Source organism: Anarrhichthys ocellatus, unplaced genomic scaffold (genome assembly GCF_004355925.1).
Source record: "Anarrhichthys ocellatus isolate YVR2014 unplaced genomic scaffold, GSC_Weel_1.0 scaffold15, whole genome shotgun sequence".
Lineage (NCBI taxonomy): Eukaryota > Metazoa > Chordata > Actinopteri > Perciformes > Anarhichadidae > Anarrhichthys > Anarrhichthys ocellatus.
The window spans coordinates 8,366,958-8,389,340 of NW_022280045.1; the positions used below are offsets into that span (position 1 = coordinate 8,366,958).

At 39.9% G+C, this 22,383-nt stretch overlaps 1 protein-coding gene across 2 annotated transcripts; it reads left to right on the forward strand.

Annotated features, from left to right (window-relative positions):
• Window positions 1–20,448: 20,448 nt before the first annotated feature.
• rgs5b (regulator of G protein signaling 5b) lies at window positions 20,449–22,097 on the forward strand. Of its 2 annotated transcripts, XM_031855015.1 has the most exons (5): window positions 20,449–20,595; window positions 20,717–20,806; window positions 20,909–20,970; window positions 21,074–21,237; window positions 21,355–22,097. In XM_031855015.1, exons 1-5 carry the CDS (start codon window positions 20,552–20,554, stop codon window positions 21,529–21,531), a joined length of 537 nt encoding a protein of 178 aa, XP_031710875.1. In that variant the 5' UTR covers window positions 20,449–20,551; the 3' UTR covers window positions 21,532–22,097. The 2 variants fall into 2 exon arrangements, with proteins under 2 accessions (XP_031710875.1, XP_031710874.1); XM_031855014.1 differs by having other exon boundaries at window positions 20,449–20,806.
• The last annotated feature ends 286 nt before the right edge of the window (window positions 22,098–22,383 follow it).

Here is a 22,383-nt window from a genome sequence, read left to right on the forward strand (position 1 = left end):
TAATCCATTGTTTGATGCTTTTTACTTCTTTGGGGTTTGGCTTGCTGAAAATAATCCTGATAATGACTGATACACTACATGCAGACACACAATCAAGCATTTCTTACTGTATCAATTTGTAGATATTCCAAAGGAAACATTTCTGCATTGGGATGCCATGAATCTTGAGATGATCTTGAGATCATGTTGACCAGAAACATACACTGGCAGAATAGCATGCACACATGGTCTGTGCGTACATTGCTAGCTAGCTTTCGAGAATAATTTGAGGTGAAAATATTTTTCAATTTCTGTCTGAATAGAATTTTAGTTTAGCGTGTTAGCATGCTAATATCACTGATCAGCAAACTTGCGTATTATGATTCATCTTGATGGGAACATGAATGTTTATCAAATTTTACAGCACATCAAAACCACAAATATCAACCTTATGGTGGCATTAGATGAAACCAAAGAGGGATGCAATGTCTGGGAACCTTAATGTCTGTGCAAAACTGTGTCTCAATCCATGTAGATGTTGAGATATTTCACTTAGGGGAAGACTTGGACCTGCTGGAGGCACTAGGTAAAAAAACCAGGTGATCGCCAAAGTCGGTAGGAGTCATCCGCTGGAGAACATGAATTTCTACAACCACGCGACTAGCATGGTTATTAAAAATAAAACTGACTTGATGTGCCTCGACTTCAACAACAGACAGACAATCCTAGATATGAAACTTCCTTCCCCTCAAATGATTTCAGCTTTCAACACGTAAAAGAAACTGGAGCTCCTCACATTGCTTTCTGTCACCATGCGGAGCAATTCTTCACACACCCCCATGCCCTTGTTATGCTGCATTGTGAGCTTGGCATTCGACGCCTTCACTCCTAATTTCCACACACATTCATCAGGCACAATAACGAGGCTAATTTCAGGGCAAATAATTGTCACCTGCACGTGTCCCTCACAGTGAGTGCTGTGTCTTTAATGACTCCAAACACTGCAGCGGGAAAGTGGCAGAGTTTTCTTTGAAAGTGAATTCTGTCTTTCCTCCCACAGGTAAATGTGCCTGTGCTATGAGCACAGGCACATTTTTTCAGATGATGATGATGAAAGAGCGCTTCAAGTCTGCTTGGAGATGAAAGAGATGTCTGTGCTCCTCTCTGGATTCATTACTCTCAATTCAGGTGTCTCTTACACACTCCTCTCCTCCGCTATACATTCCTTGCACTTTTCCATCCTCAGCCTCACACCCCAGTCGCTATTCAAACCCCCCCCCCCACTCTGCTGTCAGATCCCACTCGCCATGGCTTAATAAAGTCTTCTTCACCCAGAGATGTCCACTAATAGGATCACAATAATGCTCCAAGTCCTTTGATGGGAAAATTGAGACAAATCGGTTGAATTTCACAGAGGTGTGTTGTATTGCGCCGCCTTTCACTAACTGATATCCTCGTGGCGAATCTCACTGTCAACATTCAGGGATTCAACAGACTAGTGAATGCTTCGTAAAACACACCAATAAATTGAAGGTCACATCGGTTTGGATGCTTACATTTTGGTTTATTTCCCACCAGCAGGAAACAGGGTTTGTTATAAATGTGTTTTTTTTCCTGCTCGACACCTCTGAATTTGTAAAGATGGACATGCTGGGGAAATTGGAACGGTTAGATGGGCCAGGCTGCTTGTCGGCTATTTCTCTCTGTGCTTTGTTTTGTTTCCTTGTTTTTTTTTTGTGAATTCCATCGTTATATTTTCTGACTGACTGCTCATCAGATCTAGGTTGGCTCGTCTCTGTAGATTTCTTTCAGACAGGCTCTTGTGATGAAGGGCTGTACTGTATAAATAACTCTGACTTCCAACTCATATACTTTGTAATTGTGTTGCATATATACAATATTAAACTTGGCACATCGCAGTTTGTGAAGTAGCGAGTTTCCACCAGGCTGGTATTGAAGGATGCTGAAGAGAGAGATAACGTAATGAAGTATTCAATTCAATCTCTGTCTGCAGTGCATGTTGTGCCATCGCATTGATATGACAGATAGTGAAAACAAATTACAGGGAACAATGCTCCGGAATGAGAGTCTACCTGATGGTGTAACCTAACGTTGTTAAACCGTTAGTCATCCTGATTGACTGTCTGACAGAGGTGATAACCTCGTCTCTTCTCGATCTGTCACTGGCGATTCTCCTCATGTGGCCCACTTGTCTCCCGGCAGCAAAGGAGAGAAGAAAAGAGAAGCGAAGAGAAAAACAGAGGAGGAGCGAAGGCAGCGCTAGCTCTCAAAATACCAACATCTGTCTATTTCACGGATCATAAAGCATCAAAGACATGAAGGGTGACAACGACAGGTCCGACCAGAAACACCGTCCTGATAAATCCTCCAGAAGATGACGGAGTGATTCAGGAATATTATCCTAAATTTTGTGGCCTGTACGTCCCCCTAGAAGTCTTAGATGAGACAAATGAAAGTCAAGGAAATAATGTGTTTTGAGGTGTCATGGACTGTGTGACTGTCGAGAATGAAACCCACAGAACTCACTGTAAAGTAACTCACACATTCGCAGTGATGTATGGAAAGTTATATAGCATATAACTCCTCTAACTGGCAAATCTGTATTTAGCTTTTTTGTAAAAACTCTTTAATTCACATGTATGTATATAATAAATTGTAATTGGTCACATTTGCACCTGGACAACCACAGTCTTACAGTGACAGTGACAGAGACTACAGGATAGTAGTAATCTTTTCATTTCGGATCTGTAAATGTGTGTAATCCAGGCTGAGAAAATAGCTCTAGTGGAGAAATGTTTCTTTTTGGAGAAGGAAAATGTGCAAAATAAGCACACGTGTAAAATGATTAATTACATTACACTTCTCTCGCAAAGCCAAAAACAGAAGAACAAAAGCATTTGGGAGTTTTGCCTTACTGTATCGCATACTTGTTAACTCATGAGCCTCAAAACTCCCCGCATACTGTAGACCTCCAGTAGAGCTTTGAGACACTTCCGGGAAGTTACATAAACTCCTCCCTGTAGGCCTGCCAGCGTTTCCCTCCAAACTCCAAAAACAAATAACAGAGTTGAACAAAGAGATGTGAGGTAAAATAAGGACGTTTTACCCTTAAAATCTGATTTAATATTTCATGAATTTCTTTGAGCGTTAAGTGAATTCTATCCATGTTTAGGTAAGGGCTGAAGATGTGCCTCAATACCAAGTTTAGGGATCGCTGTGGACTCTTGTTACCGGACTCCAGCTCTCTGATGGTACATTTAAAAGGGACAGTTCACCCCAAAAATCAAAACTACATAGTTTTCCTCTTCCCTGTGCTGCTATTTATCAGTCTAGATTGTTTTGGTGTGAGTTGCCAAGAGGTGTCTGCTTTCTCTAGAATATAATGGGACTACATAACACTCAGCTTGTGGTGCTCAAAGTGCCAAAAAAAAAAACATTTGAAGAACTCAACAGCAATGTCTCTTTCCAGAAATCACGAGCCGGTTACTCGAGATAATCCACAGACCTTGTTTTGAGCAGTTTTGAGTCTGAACTATAGTCGAAATAAAATAGTTCCTATGGCCGATACCTCCAAAACTTGGCAACTTGCATCAAAACAATCTAGACTGATAAATAGCACTACAGGTAAGGTCATTTTGGGGTGAACTGTCCCTTTAAGGACCATCAAAAATGTGCATCACCTCATGTTCCCACTGTGACCTTCTCTACCTTTTCCAGGTGAGTCTTTATGGAAGCGCACATCCCGTTATGAACTGGGAGAAGTACTTCTGGCTACAGAGGAGACTAAATTGAATACTATTTTAATTAAAAGCAATGACTGATTGGCTATTATGATTAACCTGCATATCATCTTTACACACCAAATCGGGATACGTCTCTTATATGCATTATAACAGATATTTCCATGATGACCCTCGTCTCTTAAGACGTGTTATCCTCTATTAGCGAGACGTTACACCAATAGAAGGCATTCACTAGTGGGTCTTAATTAAACGCGATCAGCACAGTGTAAGTCTTCAATTCTGTCTTGATAAGCCATAAGAGCTCTCCTGTGTAAAATGAGAGCTAACATAAGAGTGTGGGGGGATTACGATTAGCTTTAAGATCTGCTTCCATCCTGCTGCCCTTGTTCGTCCTCGGCAGTCCGTCCTTAGCAGTCTGAGACGCCCCAGTGAGTTGGAGGAACATGCATTTATATCACCGAGGTGGCCGTTAAAGCTCTCCAGAGTTTCATCTGACTCCAGCCTGAGAAACTGACATTTTAAGCTGCGTCACAATTAACTGGCTTGCGTTGGGTTGGGCCTCCAAGAGGACCGTTACCGTATGCTAATTTGGCAACCAAAGGCTTGCTGAATTACTTAAGGGGGTGAACTATATGTAAATTTAATTACTGCTATGGCAGATGCTTAATGACTCTCAACAATGATAAAATATTTTATAATGATCAAATTCGAAGAACTCCAGGCAGGGGTGCTGCATGACGGGTGGAAAGAGACAAATAATTTAGCAGCCCTCTGTCTGTATAGAGCATTTTAAATACATCACAAAGACGAAATCACGTTCTCTACAAGGTTTCTCATGCCACATGTTATTACTCTGGCTTTAATTTCCCATCAGCGCTCTTGACCGTCAGCCTGTGACAGTAGGAATATTAAATATTATAATATATAATATATAATAGTCAATGTTTCTTATTGAAGTGGTCCATTATATATTCTGAAAACAAAGCTTCCAGAACAATATCATGGTCGTAAATATCATACCTGCAATCATTGCTGCTTCTGGCTTGCATTACTTTTATGTTAGCAATAAATGGATAAAAGCCTTTTTAAGTCATGTTGGATTTCTTAACAAATGGATAGATGTGTGAACGGGAAAACATCTATCACCCTTTTGTTATCTGTAGTGCTGCACTTTAGGCATGAATTAATTCATAATTGCAACATAAATATGATGTGATTAGTGATATTCTTAGCCTGGCCTGCTGAAAAAGACTTATTTGTTATCGCTAATGGTCCTATAAGAGCACAGTGCTCCAAATAGCTCCCTCTTACTGAAAAGACTATCAAAATATATTAGATAGGTAGACAAATTATTTCAATGGCTTTCATATCCATTTATGAAATTACCCCTTTAGCTTAAGTGCTCTGATGAATTCACTCAAAGCGGACTATACTGAAGACTTATTTTTCACTTTTCTTCAAGCCCCATGTGACTGTAATGATCTTACATGTTGAGAAATGACTTGGATTAGTGCCTTCAATGGTAGTTTAAAATAGTTCGTATTAGATACATGGGCAGTAGTGTGAACATATTTTAAACTTGGAGGACAAGCAGTCACACGAATACATTTATCAGTGCTAATTAGCTAATGTTAGCATCCTTACAATCTAAACTCAGATGTGCATTGTAAAAATGATACCTGCTAAACATCAGCATGTGAGCATTGTCATTGTGAGCATGTTAGCATGCTGATGTTATCATTTAGCTCAAAGCACTCCTGTGCAGCCTCACAGAGAGGCTAGCATATCTGTAGACTCGTGTAACCTTCACTCCAAACGTTGGCCATAAAACACCAGACCCCAATATATATCCAGTCCACAAAAGACTAGCAAAAAATTTACATTGACCTTTTTTCTTATTTTACAGTAGAACTGAATGTAAAGTATTACCTCAGAGGTTACTCTGCTTTCGCTGCCTCAGAATCACAACCGTCCATAATTGGTGTGCCAAGATAATGTGATTCCAAAAGATTTATAACAATCAAACAGTGGAGCGGCCACGGAGATTGAGCCATTTCACAGACCAGGGGATAGACATCACTATTGCCTTAACTGCAGCCCCCATTTCCACTTCTCATTGCAAGAGAGAATACTGATCTAAGCTATCATCCTCAGACAGGTGCTCTTATGGCCATAATCCATTCCCATTAGGCTTCAATCACACCCACCGATCCCAGTAGACAAAATAGGTCTAGAAGAAGGCTACCTTATAGCAAAGATGTATTCAACTTGTCTCACTAAATTGTATTCATACAAGAAAATAGCTCAATGTGGTGCACTGTAGTATCCACCTTGGCTTTTTGTTCAAGTATACTCAGAGAGAAGAGAAACGTCTGATACATAGTTGAAATGATTGTCTTTACTTAAAGCTAAATATTGGCAAACATGATACAAAATATGCTTACACATGCATATCTGCACCCAGTGGATAATGCATGAAAGCGTTCTAAACATTTTGTCTATTGTCTGCTTCGGAAACATGCAAGATAATTTGGTCCTTTGGGGGGGAGATGCGAGACAAACACAATACAAAGTATAAAGGGTTTCTGCAGGGAGAGGAAATTGATCAGGAAAACATAGACGGCATTCTTTAGCCTGCCTCTATTCTGCAGGAAATGATTAGTGCTTATAATCATGCACAACTTCCATTTAAAACATTCAGTAGCTTGCAGGCATCATATGTACTCACACAATCCTATAAAATATGACCCAAAGCGTGCTCCGAGGACTTAATTTTAATGGTTCATTTGCGCTTGGTGTCCAATGTGTCTTTACTATTTGTAGTAATCAAAGCAAAGGAATTTGTCTTTTAATTCTCCTCATGTAAATGACAGAGGTTAGGCTTGACCGAACATTTTAGTTTTGTTCAGCAGAAGGTTTTCATTCTTTTTTGAACCTTGAAATACTGAATACAGTCGACAGACTGTCGTTATATAAACGGGAAGTGAGGAGAGGTGCCTTAATGAGAGCTGCTGCACGATTGTCAGGACGTGACACTGATTTCAGGCGACACAGAGAGGTGAGACTCTGCTGCCATCTGCTGCACAAACACTGAAGCACACGGCTGCTGTGAACCCATATTCATCAAACTGCTGCAAGTGACCTTTTACTCCTAATTGGAAATAAAAGTGATTTATCAAATGTATCACAATGTTACATAATTACAATAAAGAGAGCTGCAGCAGCCCTTTAGCTCGGTTAAGAGCAGATCCTAGATCAGGGGTTTACCAAACCTTTTGGCTTTTGTCCCTTTAAAACGAAGCACTGTTTACATGTGGTTTAATTTTTCATGTGCTAAGTCATTCAACAACAGTGAAGTACAAAATGTAATTAGGTTAGCTGAAGTAATATTATTAATTAAATACAATTCACAATATGATTGTTTTAGGCGATTATTTGCATTTTAATTGAACATTTGATATGGTGTTACATGACTTGTTTTCTTTTCTATTAGGGGTTCAAACACCAAAAAAAGAAAACAAAAACAGCAGTGGTGCGCTAAATCCTTGTCCCTGTCTTCCTGCAAGGATTATTCATGTGAGTAAGTTACTTGATAAATGTGTCCTTTATTCTTCAAATTGATCACATTACATTTTTACTGAAGTAAATAAGATGGATGAAAAACTCACATTAGAAACAAAAGTGACGGTAACAGTAACGGTGCTCTTGTGAAAGCGATTCAGGTCACATGCTGGTTGGTCAGCGGTCTCCAGGGTGAACACGAGGGAGAGCAGTGAGACCACACACTGGTTGTCATCGCTTGGCCCTCTGTCATCACTGCTGTGACAGTATCACCCAGGGACCATGTCTACTGTGAGGCATCCAATGCTCCCCTCTCACTAAAGGAGAGACTGCATTAGATTACAACATTTTATGGAATGATGATTCCAAAAAAAGGCAAGGTGAGACCAGGAAAGGCACGTATTTGACTTTTACTGACATCAAAACCTAGAAATCATCTAAGAAGATACTGTTGAATTAAAAATGATCCCGTGTTTGTCAGCCCAGCCAGTCTTTGATGCTTTTGGGGCAAAAGATAGCAAAAAGGACAACCTGTTTTTAGTTTGCTTGTATGTTTTGAGGTGTCACGCGCTGTCACCTTCAGGGAGATTAGGTGAACCTGCCTTATCTCACTCAGTAGTGAAACGCAAGTCGTCTTTGTTGATTCATTTTAATTTTTCTGATGCATCTTAGATTTCATTTCCAGTATGTTATTTGCTCACAGAGCTCGTTCATTGTAAAATACATTTTTGCTGATGAAAATAAACCCACAGTGGTTTTAGTAGGCACGTAGCCAAGAATGCTCTTGCCTCAGAGGGGAAACCAGAGTTCGGGGCTCACTGATGATAAAAGCCAGATGTGATTTCCCCAATTCTGTATCCATTAGATAAAAAAATATAACCCCACATGTGACAAATGTTGTGGTTCATCAAGTGATGCATATATTCCCCCCGCTGGGAGCACAACATTCCCACACATGACTCTGTGTCGTGTTGTCGGACATCAGGGGATCCACTGAGCCCGATATGTGGCAACATGGAAAGTTTGTTGATCATCGCTGTCACAATTCCTCTCAATTAAATGATGAATAAGCCCCCAAACAGCAAATACTGACACTCTCTAAACACTTTAAAACATTTAATATGAAATGTATAGCCATGAACGCCAACATGTGAAAAGGAATAAAGCTAGGTTTTCGTAATCCATCATTGGTATTCTGAGAAAATCAAGTTCAAATTCAGAACCACATGAACCCTTTAATGCTCTCATTCTTATAAAAAACAATTCCTTTTTTTAGAACTGAGCCTCCACCAGATGGCTGAGAGAGATGTCCTTAGAGTAAAAGTTTAATCTGCACGCATTTGTCTCCATTTGAGTGAAATAATGGAATAATTACATGTTAACATACAACATAGGTATGAAATTATCAAAAGTCTGATAAAAAATATGATAGTATAATCTGTTTATTAATGTTATATATTCTGCAGTTCAGTCTTTGTAAAACCAGATCAGAGTCATCAGTGTTTTGGTGAATTGGGGGATTTACATAAATCTGTTCCTGTTTAAGCCTTCTGAAACTAAACCACATTCAATATTCTGATTATTTATGAAAACTCCACCATAAGCAGTTCAAATGTCAGGGAGATGTTTCAGCTTCAAACTTCCTGAAAGGAAAATCACATGAAGAGGTTCAGAAAACCCCAATGCACCCTGGGGATTTTCTTGTAGGCTTAACAAAGTGCATGTTAGTACTTAACCTGATCAGTCTGGATGAGTTAAAGGTTAACGATGCCTAATAATGATTTCAACTGCATATCGATATCGGCTCGAAATCGGAGGAGTGGGCGTAACACGCTTCTGTGAAAACGCCGTCAGTGGAAATGGCGTTATCAGCTGTAACTTGGCATGATATGAAGGATTAGTGAAGAGCTGAAGTGACAGATGGACCCGCCATATAGGATACCTGCATGTCAGGCTACTTTAATACCGTTAAGTGGTGTGAGATGCTGCTTCAACGAGATCAAAATATATAAGAGCAGTGCAGAGCGGCGCCCATGAGGTGGCCGGTGCAGCACGCTCACATGCACAACATTCACTAAAAGGCACGTGTGATGGGCCCGACTATGTCAACAAAGCAAGGAGAAGCTCAGGCTACATCCACACTACTCCGTTTCTATTTGGAAACAGATTTTTCAAAAAGAAACGATCTCCGTCCACACGGGCGTTTCAGCATCATTTTCTAATTGATCTGCATCCACACGGCAACCTTCGAAAACGGACATCACGTGACCATTAACGTATATAACGTGACCATTAACGTATATAACGTGACCATTAACGACCATTAACAACACACACACACACACACACACACAGTGGGAGACTATCTTCATTCTCTGGTCAGGTAGACTTTACTATTTTTGCTGCTATATTAATGCTCTGAATGTCCAACACCTTTAAGAACAAGCAAAATGTGTCACTAATATGATATCATTGAATAGGTGGATGCATCCTTCACACAGTAACTGCTTATCAGTGTGAAGTCACTTTTTTGTTATATGAAATATGTATTTTTTCCATTACCTTTTTTTGATCACCGATCACTTTTTTACCAAACACAAAGTGTATAGTTTTACCAGTGAGTCACTGCAGCTTTAGACAGCCAGCAGTGCTGAACATGTTAAAGGAAGCAGAGCGCCGGTTGCCATGTGGGCGGACATTTCACGTTGGCGTTCAATGGCCATGAGCGGGTTTTAAATCAGGTTGAACCGTGGTACAATACGTCCTGTGGCTTCCTACACCTCCAATTGAAGATGGCGTACTGTGATGCTGTCATTATGCTCACTAAGTTAGCTACCTTTCCCACCACCTCCACTCTTAATGTGAAAACACTTTTGTCTTGCTTCAACGATTTGCAAGAGCTTTTCTGTGAGCGCAGCCATGAAAGGATTACATTAGCTTTAACCTTCCAAGTGGGAGGATTTCAGAGACAATACAAAAAGATTGAAGAGAATCAGGTGCATTTATTATTTTAATTTCTCCCATATGTCAATTGAGAATCTGTGATAACAAAGGATAATTAGGAAACCCATGTCCTTTATTAATCTTTGTAACTGTCTCATCATACACAAGCCCCCTGACACAGTCCCCTCTTCTCCTGTGCTCTACATTTTCTCTGTTAAGATGAGTATAACATCAAGTCAGAGCAGAGCGCCAGATAGGTTGCACTGACATCAGTATTGCTTTATCACTGCTTTTATAACTTCAGACAAACCTGCAGAGCTCCAGCACGGAGCAGGAAAATGTATGCAGATGGATACTTTAACTGCCTTGAAATTCTGGTTGGCAAGACAGCGAGTTTTGACGTCATGAGCAAAGGGAAATGAATAATTGATAATGATCAACAATTTGTCTACTTACAGATGCCCAGATGACAGATCACTTTTTTGCAATGAGGCAACAAAAATAACTTTCTATGGAGGCAGTTATTCATGATTTATTCTCTCTGAAAATGGTAGAATTACAGAGAACCAACAAGCCCAATCCTGCAAATCATCAGAAGGCATGAACGTGTTATGATGTATGTCTCAAACGCTGCTTGAGTACAATTTAACTCAGACAAAGATGTAGAATGACAGATATTGTGGCTAACAGTGTCTACAGCATCTTTCATAAAACAAGTACGGAAACAGGAACCGGGAGAGCATTGGTAGAATTCTTCTCGAATGGAAAGTGAAAGGGTGAATTTCCAGATCTTAATTTTATACTCCATTTCCCCAAATGTCTTCACAGATTGAACTGCGGCTGCAAAAAAAGATTCTATATTTTCCCACGACACAGATTTTGAGTTCCATAAGCATTGCAATACATGGCAGAAAATGTTGCTTCCACAGTCGCTAACCTTGGTGTGCATGCTTCCTTTATTGCTTTGCTTGTGGCAAGTGACAAAACGGATTACATTCAACAGATCCCAAATATCAGCCAAGCAGACAGTGAAACGTGGCGACTTCAACTTTAATCTGCAGCCAGTGCAGGACGGAGCTTCAAAATGTCAGATTTTACCTTTGCTGTCAGCTCAGATTGAATGTTTCTGGATAATCTGCAGACAAATACTGATAAGATCCAATCGCATATAGCAGGAGATGTCACAACCTTTATTTTATTTATTCTAATTTTTTATTTATTCTCTGTGTTTTGCACAAAGCACCCTAAGGAGGTATTCATGTGTTCGACAATATACGCTGTGTCTATGCAAAAGTAGACCTTGAAATTCATGCTAGCAAGATTGAGAAGAAGCTCTGGAGGCCACCTTCTCTGTTTGTTCCACAATATTCCCATTCCTTTTTTTACTCACGGTTAGCTGTAATTTTAATTAGATACCAGCTTTTCCCCCCCCCAACTCTGTGCTGCATAGCAATTAAAAAGATCTGACACTCCTTGTGCCTTTTGAGCTCTCGTCTCTGCTACCAGCAACGCTCACAGCTCATCTTTATGAAAGAAGCTAAAGACACAACCATCCTGCACACTGATTCTCTCTAAACTTCTGCTGGACTCCCCGCAGGCCAGTAGCAAGCTGTTGTAGATGCGGTCGAACTGGGAAGCACCAACATACACAATCTGTTTCCATGAGAAGTTAGTTACTCCCTGTGTAACGCATGCAGGGATCGCTTGTGGAGTGTGGTGAAAAGCTAGTGCGTGACAAAGAGAGAGAAGGTCATTTTATGGATTTCATCATGATTAAGGGCAGAAGCCCTTTTACTAACAGAATGTCTGTAGTGAACCAAACCTTTCCACATAATGTTAAGTAGATCTAAAGAGACTATGGTTTCGGGTTTACCATCTCATTTAATTTAATGTTAATATGATATTTACTTAACTCCTGGAAATAAAATGTTTGCACAACTATGTAAACTATCTGAACGGACCAAACTAAGTTGATTGACCTTTACCTCTCCCTACGGTACTTTCACTGGCTTTAGCGGCGCTTGGAGCTATAACCAAATGTGCTAAAAAGAAATATTATGAACATAAGATTGATGAAACCCACATTAGGCCCTGCTTCCTCCAGAAAAGGGCCTTTGGTTCCCAAATCAGATTTTTAGCTACACTTGCAGCAAGCAGCTAGTGCTGGCAATGTTGGTTTGTCTAGCACCATCATCAGGTCAACATTTCAATTTGTCCAAATCATTCATTTATGACTAAATACCATAGACTGTAACTGGACGTAGTCATTGTGACGTCACCCATTAGTTTGTGGTTTGATGTTTTGAAGCCTCAGGTTTGGCATTTTGGCCGTCGCCATCTCGATTTTATGCAACCAGAAGTGACACCAGAGGGTGGAGCTAAGTACAACCGAACACTAAATAAATTAGAATTAACTTTCACAAACTGAAAACACACTGTGAAAGGGTTAAAGTCCAGAGACAAAGAAACTGAACTCCCAGACCAGACAACACCATGTTAACCTGTCAATAACAAGTTAGCCACGTCCTGAACATACTCTGCTGTATCGTCTATTTTACTAAAGGACCATCATTTACTGAATGAACATCATGCAGTATTGAAGAAGACTTGAAACTAGCGATTTAGACCAAACTCGTGTTTTCAATGTTTTTAATCAAGTGAGTCATTTTCTCATAGACTTCTAACAATCTACTTTTTGCATCCGGGGGAATCGCCCCCTGATGGCCATTTTAAAGAATTGGCTTCAATTTTCAGAACGGAGGTTGCCGCCTGCTAAATACCTACATGACTACCTATATGACATTCCTATCAGCCTCAGCTGTACTTTGTGTTTAGTGCTTAATAAGCCCATTTTAGCATGCTAGCATGCTAAACCAAGTTGACGAACATGGTAAGTATTGCGATCATGCAGAAGTTAGCGTTGGATTCTCAGTGTTATTCTAATGATCCTCATTGGCAAGTTATTTCTGTGAAGAGCTCAGCCAAGATTTCCACACTCGAGTGTTGCCAATCAGGCAGCGCTCTCAACAGATGTGCTTGCCTAGATACTTTCAACAGGCCAGACCCAGAATATTCCTCACCTGTCCCCCAAAGAGCCCCAGCACTTAAAAGCTAGCAACCATTTACTTACGTTGTTGTAATGGAAAGACAACAAAAAAAAAAAAAAAAAACACATGGTGTTTGTTAAAACTGGCATGATGTTATTGATATATGTTACTTTCTTGCGTGCTCTTTTTTTTAAGCATCTCATTGTATTATTCATTACTGAGCTTTGTTCCTTGAAAAGAACATGTTGACAGACCTGTTGGCTCATTTAATAAATTATATAATAAATATGGAAAAGACACCAGTGCCCTCATCACACCAATGTCACATTTCTGTCTTGTTTACTGGCACCTCATTAACCTTCTGTTCCCACTCACCCTTTTGTCTCCCAGGGCAGCCATATTACAGAATAAGTGAAGGCACATGAGCGGAGTATAGTTTCCCTGATTATTTCCTATACAACAGCTTTTTTTCTTGCCTACTGCTGGACTGCTGGCAATGTATCCAATTATCCGCGTGTCCTGCGGAGGCATTGCTTGCCTTGCTGCCGGCGTATTTGTTTCAGTGGTAGCGAGTCCAAACTTATTAGCATCCTGCAGAGTATTCTTTGGAAAAATTATAAAACATTTTTTAATCTGGCTGCCCTCTGTAATTATTCTAAGAAAGAGAAGCTCTAAATTTCTTACCAAACATGTTCACAGTGTGATAAAAGATACCCTATGTGATCATGGAGGAGGATGCAGTTATAATTGAGCTAAAAGTAGCAGATTTAAGTGGGACTCTGTCAACATGCTATACAGCTTGATAGCAGATGTTTGAAAAACAACTCATGCATGTATTTATAAAAGCCAGTGTGTCTGAATAAAAAATACATTCAGCTATAGTAGCTGGCAGGCAGAGAAAGCTACTGAGACAGATGGTTGTATGCCAAAGCTTCTTTTTCATGTCATTGATATTCCACTGAAACTGAGGCTAGTTAACATTGATTTATTATCCTTGCTGCTGCATCTCCAGATGTTCTATGGCCAGTTGGCATTTGATATCACAAATAGGATCATGTGCACCACTGGTGGCCACTGGCAGGACTTCTTAGTTGGGATGCATTAGCTGAGCCTCCAGCTGCTCTGTCAGATATAGGTAGCAGAGTGAATATGCTGATCATGGCTCCTCCGTCTACTGGCAGATGGTGCCACTAGACTGTATCTGCAGCCTGAATACTGCACAATGCGACAACAAAAAAAAGATGCTGTCCAAAGCTAGGCATGATCCAGTAAATGCCCAGTGTTTATGTTGTTCTATTTTATGGCTTTGAATTACGCTGCATGCATGCTGAAAAACTAAAATCTAGACATGTGAGCTTTGGTCGGGGTGGGGGAGGGAGGAGAAGTGGTGAAAAAAAAGGAGGAAACAGTATTGTTTTTGGAAGTCTTCCAGATAGAAGCTGGGGTCACATCGGCTGGGAAATGGCCAGACTAACTGGGAATTCCAGGCTGCTAAGTAGTTTCCGCATTTGAAAGACCCTTCCTGAAAGCGAGCTCTGACTTTGCCTGAGAAGGCAGGAAGTGATGACAGTCCCCACCGGGTCAATATAGTGACTTTGACACAGTTTTAATTTTCGGTTGAATTAGAACGATGCATTAATCAACTTTTAAGTTAAGTTGCATCACGGTTTTGTACTTCTTTAACTGACTGAATGAAAACAGAGTTGACATATTCAGGCTGGATCAAGTTGATGCCTATACTCCTAAATGATGGAGCCACATTTGCCCTCTGAAAGCTCTCAGCTGATGTTTCCCTGCACAGCATTCAGTAAACATCGTCCTCTTTGCGCAGAAGCTTCAAACTGCATCTCTACAAAAACAGCTCGCCTCATTCTGTGTTTGTGCAGCATATATGGGCAAAAGCAACAATTACTAAATGACTCTCTGGATCTGCCATGTTCAAGAAAGTGCTTTGAGTAAGATTCAACTTTCACTATGAATTAAAAAATAAATACAGTTAACTTTACTCCACTTTAGGTGTCAAATATTTATGTGTTGCTACACACTTGTTGGGAATTAATTCACCTTAATTCTGCCAATAAAACATGATTCCATGAGTCCAATCAGAACACGTATGCGTGTCCACACTTGACACTTCAATGCAAACTGCATGATCGGCTCGTGATTGGATACATTTTGTGGTCAAAGAATGGCTGGATAAACACATTTCATTTCCTATTAATTCGTCACAACAAAAGTCCAGCAGAAACCAGCTCTAAAAACAATACGGACATTATCATCTCATAGAGTTGATGTAGCTAACCTTATTTAACTTCCTTATTTACACTTCCAGCAGATACAGAGCAACATTGCCGTTCATTTGTAGTCATGTTTGTGTCCACCTGATGAATCCAAGTACAATATTCAATCTCCTTTTAGCTCTGTTTTGGTCTCAACCAAATATCTGGATCTTTAGATGCTTAGCCTTCTTGTGTGCTCTTTTCCTCTTCAAGTACAGCATCTCATTGCATTATTCATTACTGTGCTTTGTTCCTAAAAGAACATGTTGACAAACATGTTAACTCATTTAATAAATTATACACTAAATATGGAAAAGACACCAGTCCCCATCACACCGATGTCACATTTCTGTCTTGTTTACTGGCACCTCATTAACCTTCAGTTCCCTTCCTATTGTCTCACAATGCCGCCATGTTATAGAATAACTGGTGTATAGTGTCCCTGATCATTTCCTATAAAGAAAGAAAAATTCTTGCTTGCTGCTGGATTGCTGGCAATGTACCCAATTAGTCTAAAGCTCTCTTGTATGTCCATATTAACTAGTTGCTAACTTTACTTGCATCATTTGTTGGCGAGTAGTCATGTCATCCATTGTTGATATAAAAATCCATTGTTGACACTTTGTGTAGCGTCTTCTCTCTCTCTTGCCAACTCTAAGGGCTACAGAGTTGTGATTGATTAGTATGTTTACAGCTGAGAATGAATAAAACGATATGTTTACAGAATACAATTTGAAAACATCAATCATTGCAGTCTGTTGTTTTAGTCTGTATCTAAACCAGGCAGCTGGAGCCAATGCAGTTTCTTAAACTTGCATTTACTCTAATGGCCAGCAGGGGGCGACTCCTCTGTTTGCAAAAAGAAGTCAGATTGTATGAAAGTCTATGAGGAAATGAGTCTACTTCTCATTAATTGATCACCTCAATAAACATGGTAAACATGAGTTTATGGTTTCAAGTCTTCTACAATACAGCACGATGTTCATCCAGTAAATGTTGGTCCCATTTAGAGTAAAATAGACCATAAAGCGGATTATGTTTTAGGGTGGGCTTACTGTGATTGACAGGTCGCTGGCAGAGCCGTATACGGCGTTTCTACGTCACTCCGCCGCAGTCTAAATATGGTAACTTCCGTTCACTGGTTGCAAAAGCCAAGATGGCGATGGCCGTAATTCAAGATGGCGACGGCCAAATTACAAGAGGCTTCAAACCAAAATCCACAAACCAACGATGTGATGTCCTGATATCTAAAACAGTGTCTCAGCATGCTGTAGTATAGATCATAGAGTGGATATACTCTATGATCTATACTACAGCATACTGAGACACTGTTTTACCCATCTTGACTTGTCTAAAATATCCTGCATTATTCTCATTGTCAGAGACAGCAAAGCCATGATAAATGTGCCAAATTATATTTTATTAGACACTTATTCAGAAAGAAAATAGACATTTCTGGGTTAAAGTTATAAGAGATGAATAGTGAGGAGCAAGACTGGGCCAGAAAAGAAATGTCAGCTTCATGTTGTTTGACCAGTTTTTGGACAACAGTTTATTTATGACCTAAATGTTAATAATGTCAACAGCGTTACCAACACTGTGGGCTGTTAGGAATTCTTTGTGCCATCTTCTATGAGCCTCAGAATATTTTCATGTTGTATCTGAAAAACGGAAGCCTTGTATCTTGCTTACTTATGCCTTTGTTGACTAACCCAGTTTTCAACCGCATAAATTATGACAAAGCACATACAAAGGGCGCACACTGGCGACCAGTGTATCTGTGTCAATGTGCACAATGACGTGGGAGTTCTCATCAGTACCTATTCTGTTGTTGGATAACACATTTCTGGTGAAATAATCTTAATTATATAATTACCTGTGTCATTGAAGGAGAATCATACCGTACACAGGCAGGAGTTGCATCACCCAAAAGCTAAGAGTTAGTGTAAATGTGTCTCAGCAACAAACATTAACAGTTGAATGAGATAAAAGACAATATATTTTTTAAATGCAAATGTCCTCATATTGCATTGTGGAAAAATATGTGTATTAATAAGGGGCTGAATATTAAATCTCACAACATGATCCAATCTCTGCACTGATCAAACGCTGGATCTGTTAATGGGAAGAACATGACTGCGATATGAAGGAGAATGTTTTGGTTGGCAGAAATCATGTTTTGTCCCATATGAAACTCGTAATGAGCAACTGCTAATCAAAACATGCATGTCAAGTGTTTTCAAAAAGAAAGGCTCCACTGGCTGAGGAGAGGAACATGTTCGAGCCACGGTGTCCAAAAACACACTGATGCAAGAGTGGAAATAGATCATCCGCTCTTCAGGGCTCTGAAGTTCACCCTACTCACGGTGCAGAGACTCGTGAGTTTGTCTGACGAGTCATTAAACTGTGTTTCAGTTGAATTATCTGCAATTTTCACATGACCTTCAGCTTTAATAAGACTCAATTGGGGATGTGGGGAAAAAAAACATTGCATACTTCACTTTCCTTTTTTTTTTTACTTAAACCATATGATGTAAAATATGTTTTTACTAAATCACAATGTTGTAGACTGACTGTAGACAAAGATATATGACAATGATATATTGAAATACTGACTCCTGCATTATTGCACTTTTTTTTGAAAGCATTATTAAAAAACAATCCTTTTTTTTTTAAATACAAGGATTAAAATTCAGAGAGGAACATATGCTGTGTTAATGCTACGGTAACTCACTGGGTGACATATTACTGTACTGTATTTAATATAGATGTTGTATATTCTGTGTGCTTGTGAGTCTTTTGTGTTCAGAGTTTTGCAAATTGAAACCATAGACTGAAGTGGACGTAGTCACTGCGGCGTCACCCGTTGGTTTGTCGACTGCTGTTTTGAAGTCTGAAGTTTGGCATTTTGGACGTCACCATCTTGGTTTTTGGCCGTTGCCATTTTGGTTTTTTTGCAACCAGAAGTGACACCAAAGGGTTGGGCTAAGTACAACCAAATGTTGAACAAGACATTTTTAGGTGACCAAAAATGTTACAATTTACTTTCATGACCTGAAAACACGCTGTGAAAGCGTTAAAGTCTTAAAGACAAAAACACAAATAACTCCCAGACCGGACAATCGCGTGGTATCGAGCTGTCAATCAGAAGGTAGTCACGCACTAAAGCATACACTACTTTATCGTCTATTGTACTCTAAATTGGACCATAATTTACTAAATGAACATATTGAAGAAGACTTGAAGCTGGCAATTGAGACCATAAAGTCATGTTCACTGAGTTAATAAATCAAGTGAGAAGTAGGGTCATTTTCTCATAGACTTCTATACAATCAGACTTCTTTTAGCAACCACAGGAGTCGTTTCCCTGCTGGCTTTTAGAAAGAATGCAAGTTTAAGGCATGTCAGCATTAGCTTCACTTTTGAGAACAAGAGGTTGCCGCCTGCCGCCTCTCTGTTTCTCTGACAAATCCTATTTTGTATTTAAAAAGGTACTTAATTGTTGTGTTCTTATAGTACTGGAAATATAGTTGCTTTCCCCATAATTTCAGTGTTAGGTTAATTAATATTGCATTAAATCAACACACTATACTGTGAGGAGAACTCTAAAATCTTAAATTATGTTTCTCATTCCACTTGAAGCCAAAGTAATTACACTTTCCTAATACAAAACCACAGGATGACTCCCTCTTCTTTTCTCCCTCTTGTAATCCAGACTGCTTTTTTTTGTTTTTACATTTTCCTTGTTGGAAGTTCCTTTCTCCATGTTCAGCTGTATTTCAATAGAAGAAGCAGGTGAGCAGCTCATTATTTTTAGGCTGAAGTAAGTGACCGGCTGTTGACACGCAGAACTGTGTGTCGGACAAAGCAGCCAGTTAGAGGGGAAGTATTGTTCGGGGCAGCCGGCAGAGGAAGCTGGCTCAGACACTTTCAATGAGCACTCCGCCGTCTCACCCAGCTATCTGATTTTCCCTTTCCTGACCATGTCCCTCTGAACTTACTGAGAAATAACCCATCAGCAGAGTTTACTGTTAGCAGTCTTCTGTCCAGTACTAAAATAGATTTTCTTAGACAATAGTTTTCTCAACCCCAAGACTATAAAAAGGCACAATTACCTTTGCTTGGTCACGCCTTGAAAGAGAAAGACGGGCAAGAATGAAAGCTCTTCTGTAGAACACATATAATACAAACACACTTCTTGTATTACTGTACCCGTGAGGACCTTAATTCCTCCATTATTGAAAACATTTGAAGATAATGAGGTAAATAAAGAAATTAGGCCCTCAGAAAAATAGTTCGGCAATAAAAGTAAGTATTAAATTGTTTAAGCTGTTTGGAGAAACCTAATGAATAGTTTATGTTTTTTTGTCTTGTATTTTTACAATGTGGTATTGCTAATTTTACTAGTAAAGGACCTGATCGGCCAAATCATTCATTCAGGTCATTTTGGAATTTACCGACAGATATGGGGGCCAAGATATGTTGAACCAAGTTTTAAACTTATTTTATATTAAAAGGCAAGGCGAGGTGTCCTCACTTAAGGGGATTATTCTGTCTATGTGAGAACGTCTGGTTCTCTTCACAACTATTGAAAAATAACACACACACAAACACTCCCCAAAACCACACACACTCACTCCTTCAAACACCCTGACTGAGCACAAAGACATTTAAGATTTGTGAAGTTACTCAGTAGCTGTAACGATCACACATGTCGTTCAGTCAGAGAGGAAGTAGTCCGGAGGAAAATCAGTGTCGAGAAGTCTCCCCATCCTCCCACACGTCTCGTTTCATTGGCTGAGAGGCGTGATGTCACAGAGTGGACTACCCTATAAAAAGTCACTCTCCCACACAGACGGCAGACCAGCTGAGAGCTCACTTACAGCAAGGAAGACAACTCTGTAACACATTACGTACTTTACAAGTAACTGTCAAACCCTTTGGAAATATCCACCAGCGAGCTGCAAAATATCTCATCATGTGCAGAGGACTTGAATCACTGCCTACCACCTGCCTGGAGAGGTGAGATCCATTTTTCTTGTCTTGGAGGAAAATGTATTATTCCTGTACTTCTAGGCTATGACAGCTGGATTTAAATGTTCATACTAAGTCCTGTTGTAACAATCCTTCTTTATCTTTGCAGGGCAAAGGAGCTGAAAGCTTTGTTTGCAAGTTTACTCCAAAAGTCAGATCACAGCATCACTAGCCAGTCAAAGAAAAATGACAAACTGAGGTAAGACATACATTCAAATTCCCTCTTTAAGATATGTCCGTTAAATCAAAGTGGACCTCTGTAATTTCTAGAACTTTTCCTAATGTTTTTCTGTTGCTGCAGGTTAAACGCGGACGAGCCTTTAAAATGGAAGGAGTCGTTTGACGACTTGTTGTCCAGTCAAAGTAAGAGCGATCCTCAACCTCACACTTGATGCAAACGTTTCACTCATTCAAGATGTTTTTGAGATGTTAACCTACCACTCTCTCCACTCTCTCCTGCTTCTAGATGGACTTTGCCTGTTCAGAGCGTTCCTGCACTCACAGTTCAGTGAGGAAAACATCGCATTCTACTTGGCTTGTGAGGACTACCGGGAAACAAAACCTTCAAAACTGGCCGCCAAAGCCAAGCAAATTTACGACGAGTTCATCGGCTCTGATGCATCACGAGAGGTAAATATAAAAACAGCCTATCTAGACTATTTAGGATGCTCTGTTAATCTGCTGGCTTCCCTTGTCTTGCTATGAGGATCTGATAATCACATCTCTACCTCCTCTGCTCCCCTACAGGTAAATCTTGACCATGTGACCAAAGCCATCACAAAGGAGAACATGGAGCATCCCAACCTGTCCTGTTTCAATCTGGCCCAAGCCAAAATCTACACCCTGATGGAGAAAGACTGCTACCCTCGCTTTTTAAAGTCCCCCACATTCCTGGAGCTCAGCAGAAAGGTCAAGACAGGCTAACAAACTGTACTTAAAAAAAACTCTCCTGCAAGCAGCAGACAGAAAGGGACATAAGCGTACTGACGCACAGCAGAGTCTGGAAAAGTTCACACGGAACAAATACCTCAGTCCACGGAGATTCACGCCCGGTTGTGGTGTTATTTTGGGGACCGGAGGTTGCATACAGATCTGCGTCCAAGCTGGAAGCTGAAGGACACGTGAAGCTTTGAGGACAAGACTGACTCAGACTGTGCTGCAGACGATGTCTGCCTCTGAAAGAGACACCTGTACTGTACCAGACAGGGCTGCATGAATTATAAAATGCAGATAGACAGAAATTAGTTGCTTTCATACGACAAATCTACCGCTGGCTCAATGGCATTAGTGTTTATTTATTTATTATTTATATATTTATTTATTATTATGTGGTGAAAACTGATCAGAATTTCTTTTTTTTTTTTTTATCTGAAGTACTGTATGTAATAATGAATAAAATATGACCAATTTCCAGAGACAAGAGAGTACCGTTTTGTACCATGGAAAACTCCCTACACATACAGAGAGGGGTATGTGGTTAGTGTGGTCAGACAAATGTAGAAGAAAGGAAGAAGAAGAGTTGCTCATGTGTGCCGTTATAGCTGCTAACTAATCTGTGGCCTCAGTGGTTCCACTTCACATGTGGGTGTGTGGATGACTCTTTTTCTCTACAGTTACAGTGAATGGAAGACATGGAGTGACTGTGTGTCAGTTCTTCTGCTTTTATCAACAAAAGAATGTTCATGATGGTGGTGAGAAGGAAAGAGTAGGTCATATTGGGCGGTGTTCAATTAGGAGGTATTGAACTTAGATAGAATGACAGCTTCTGTAATAAAT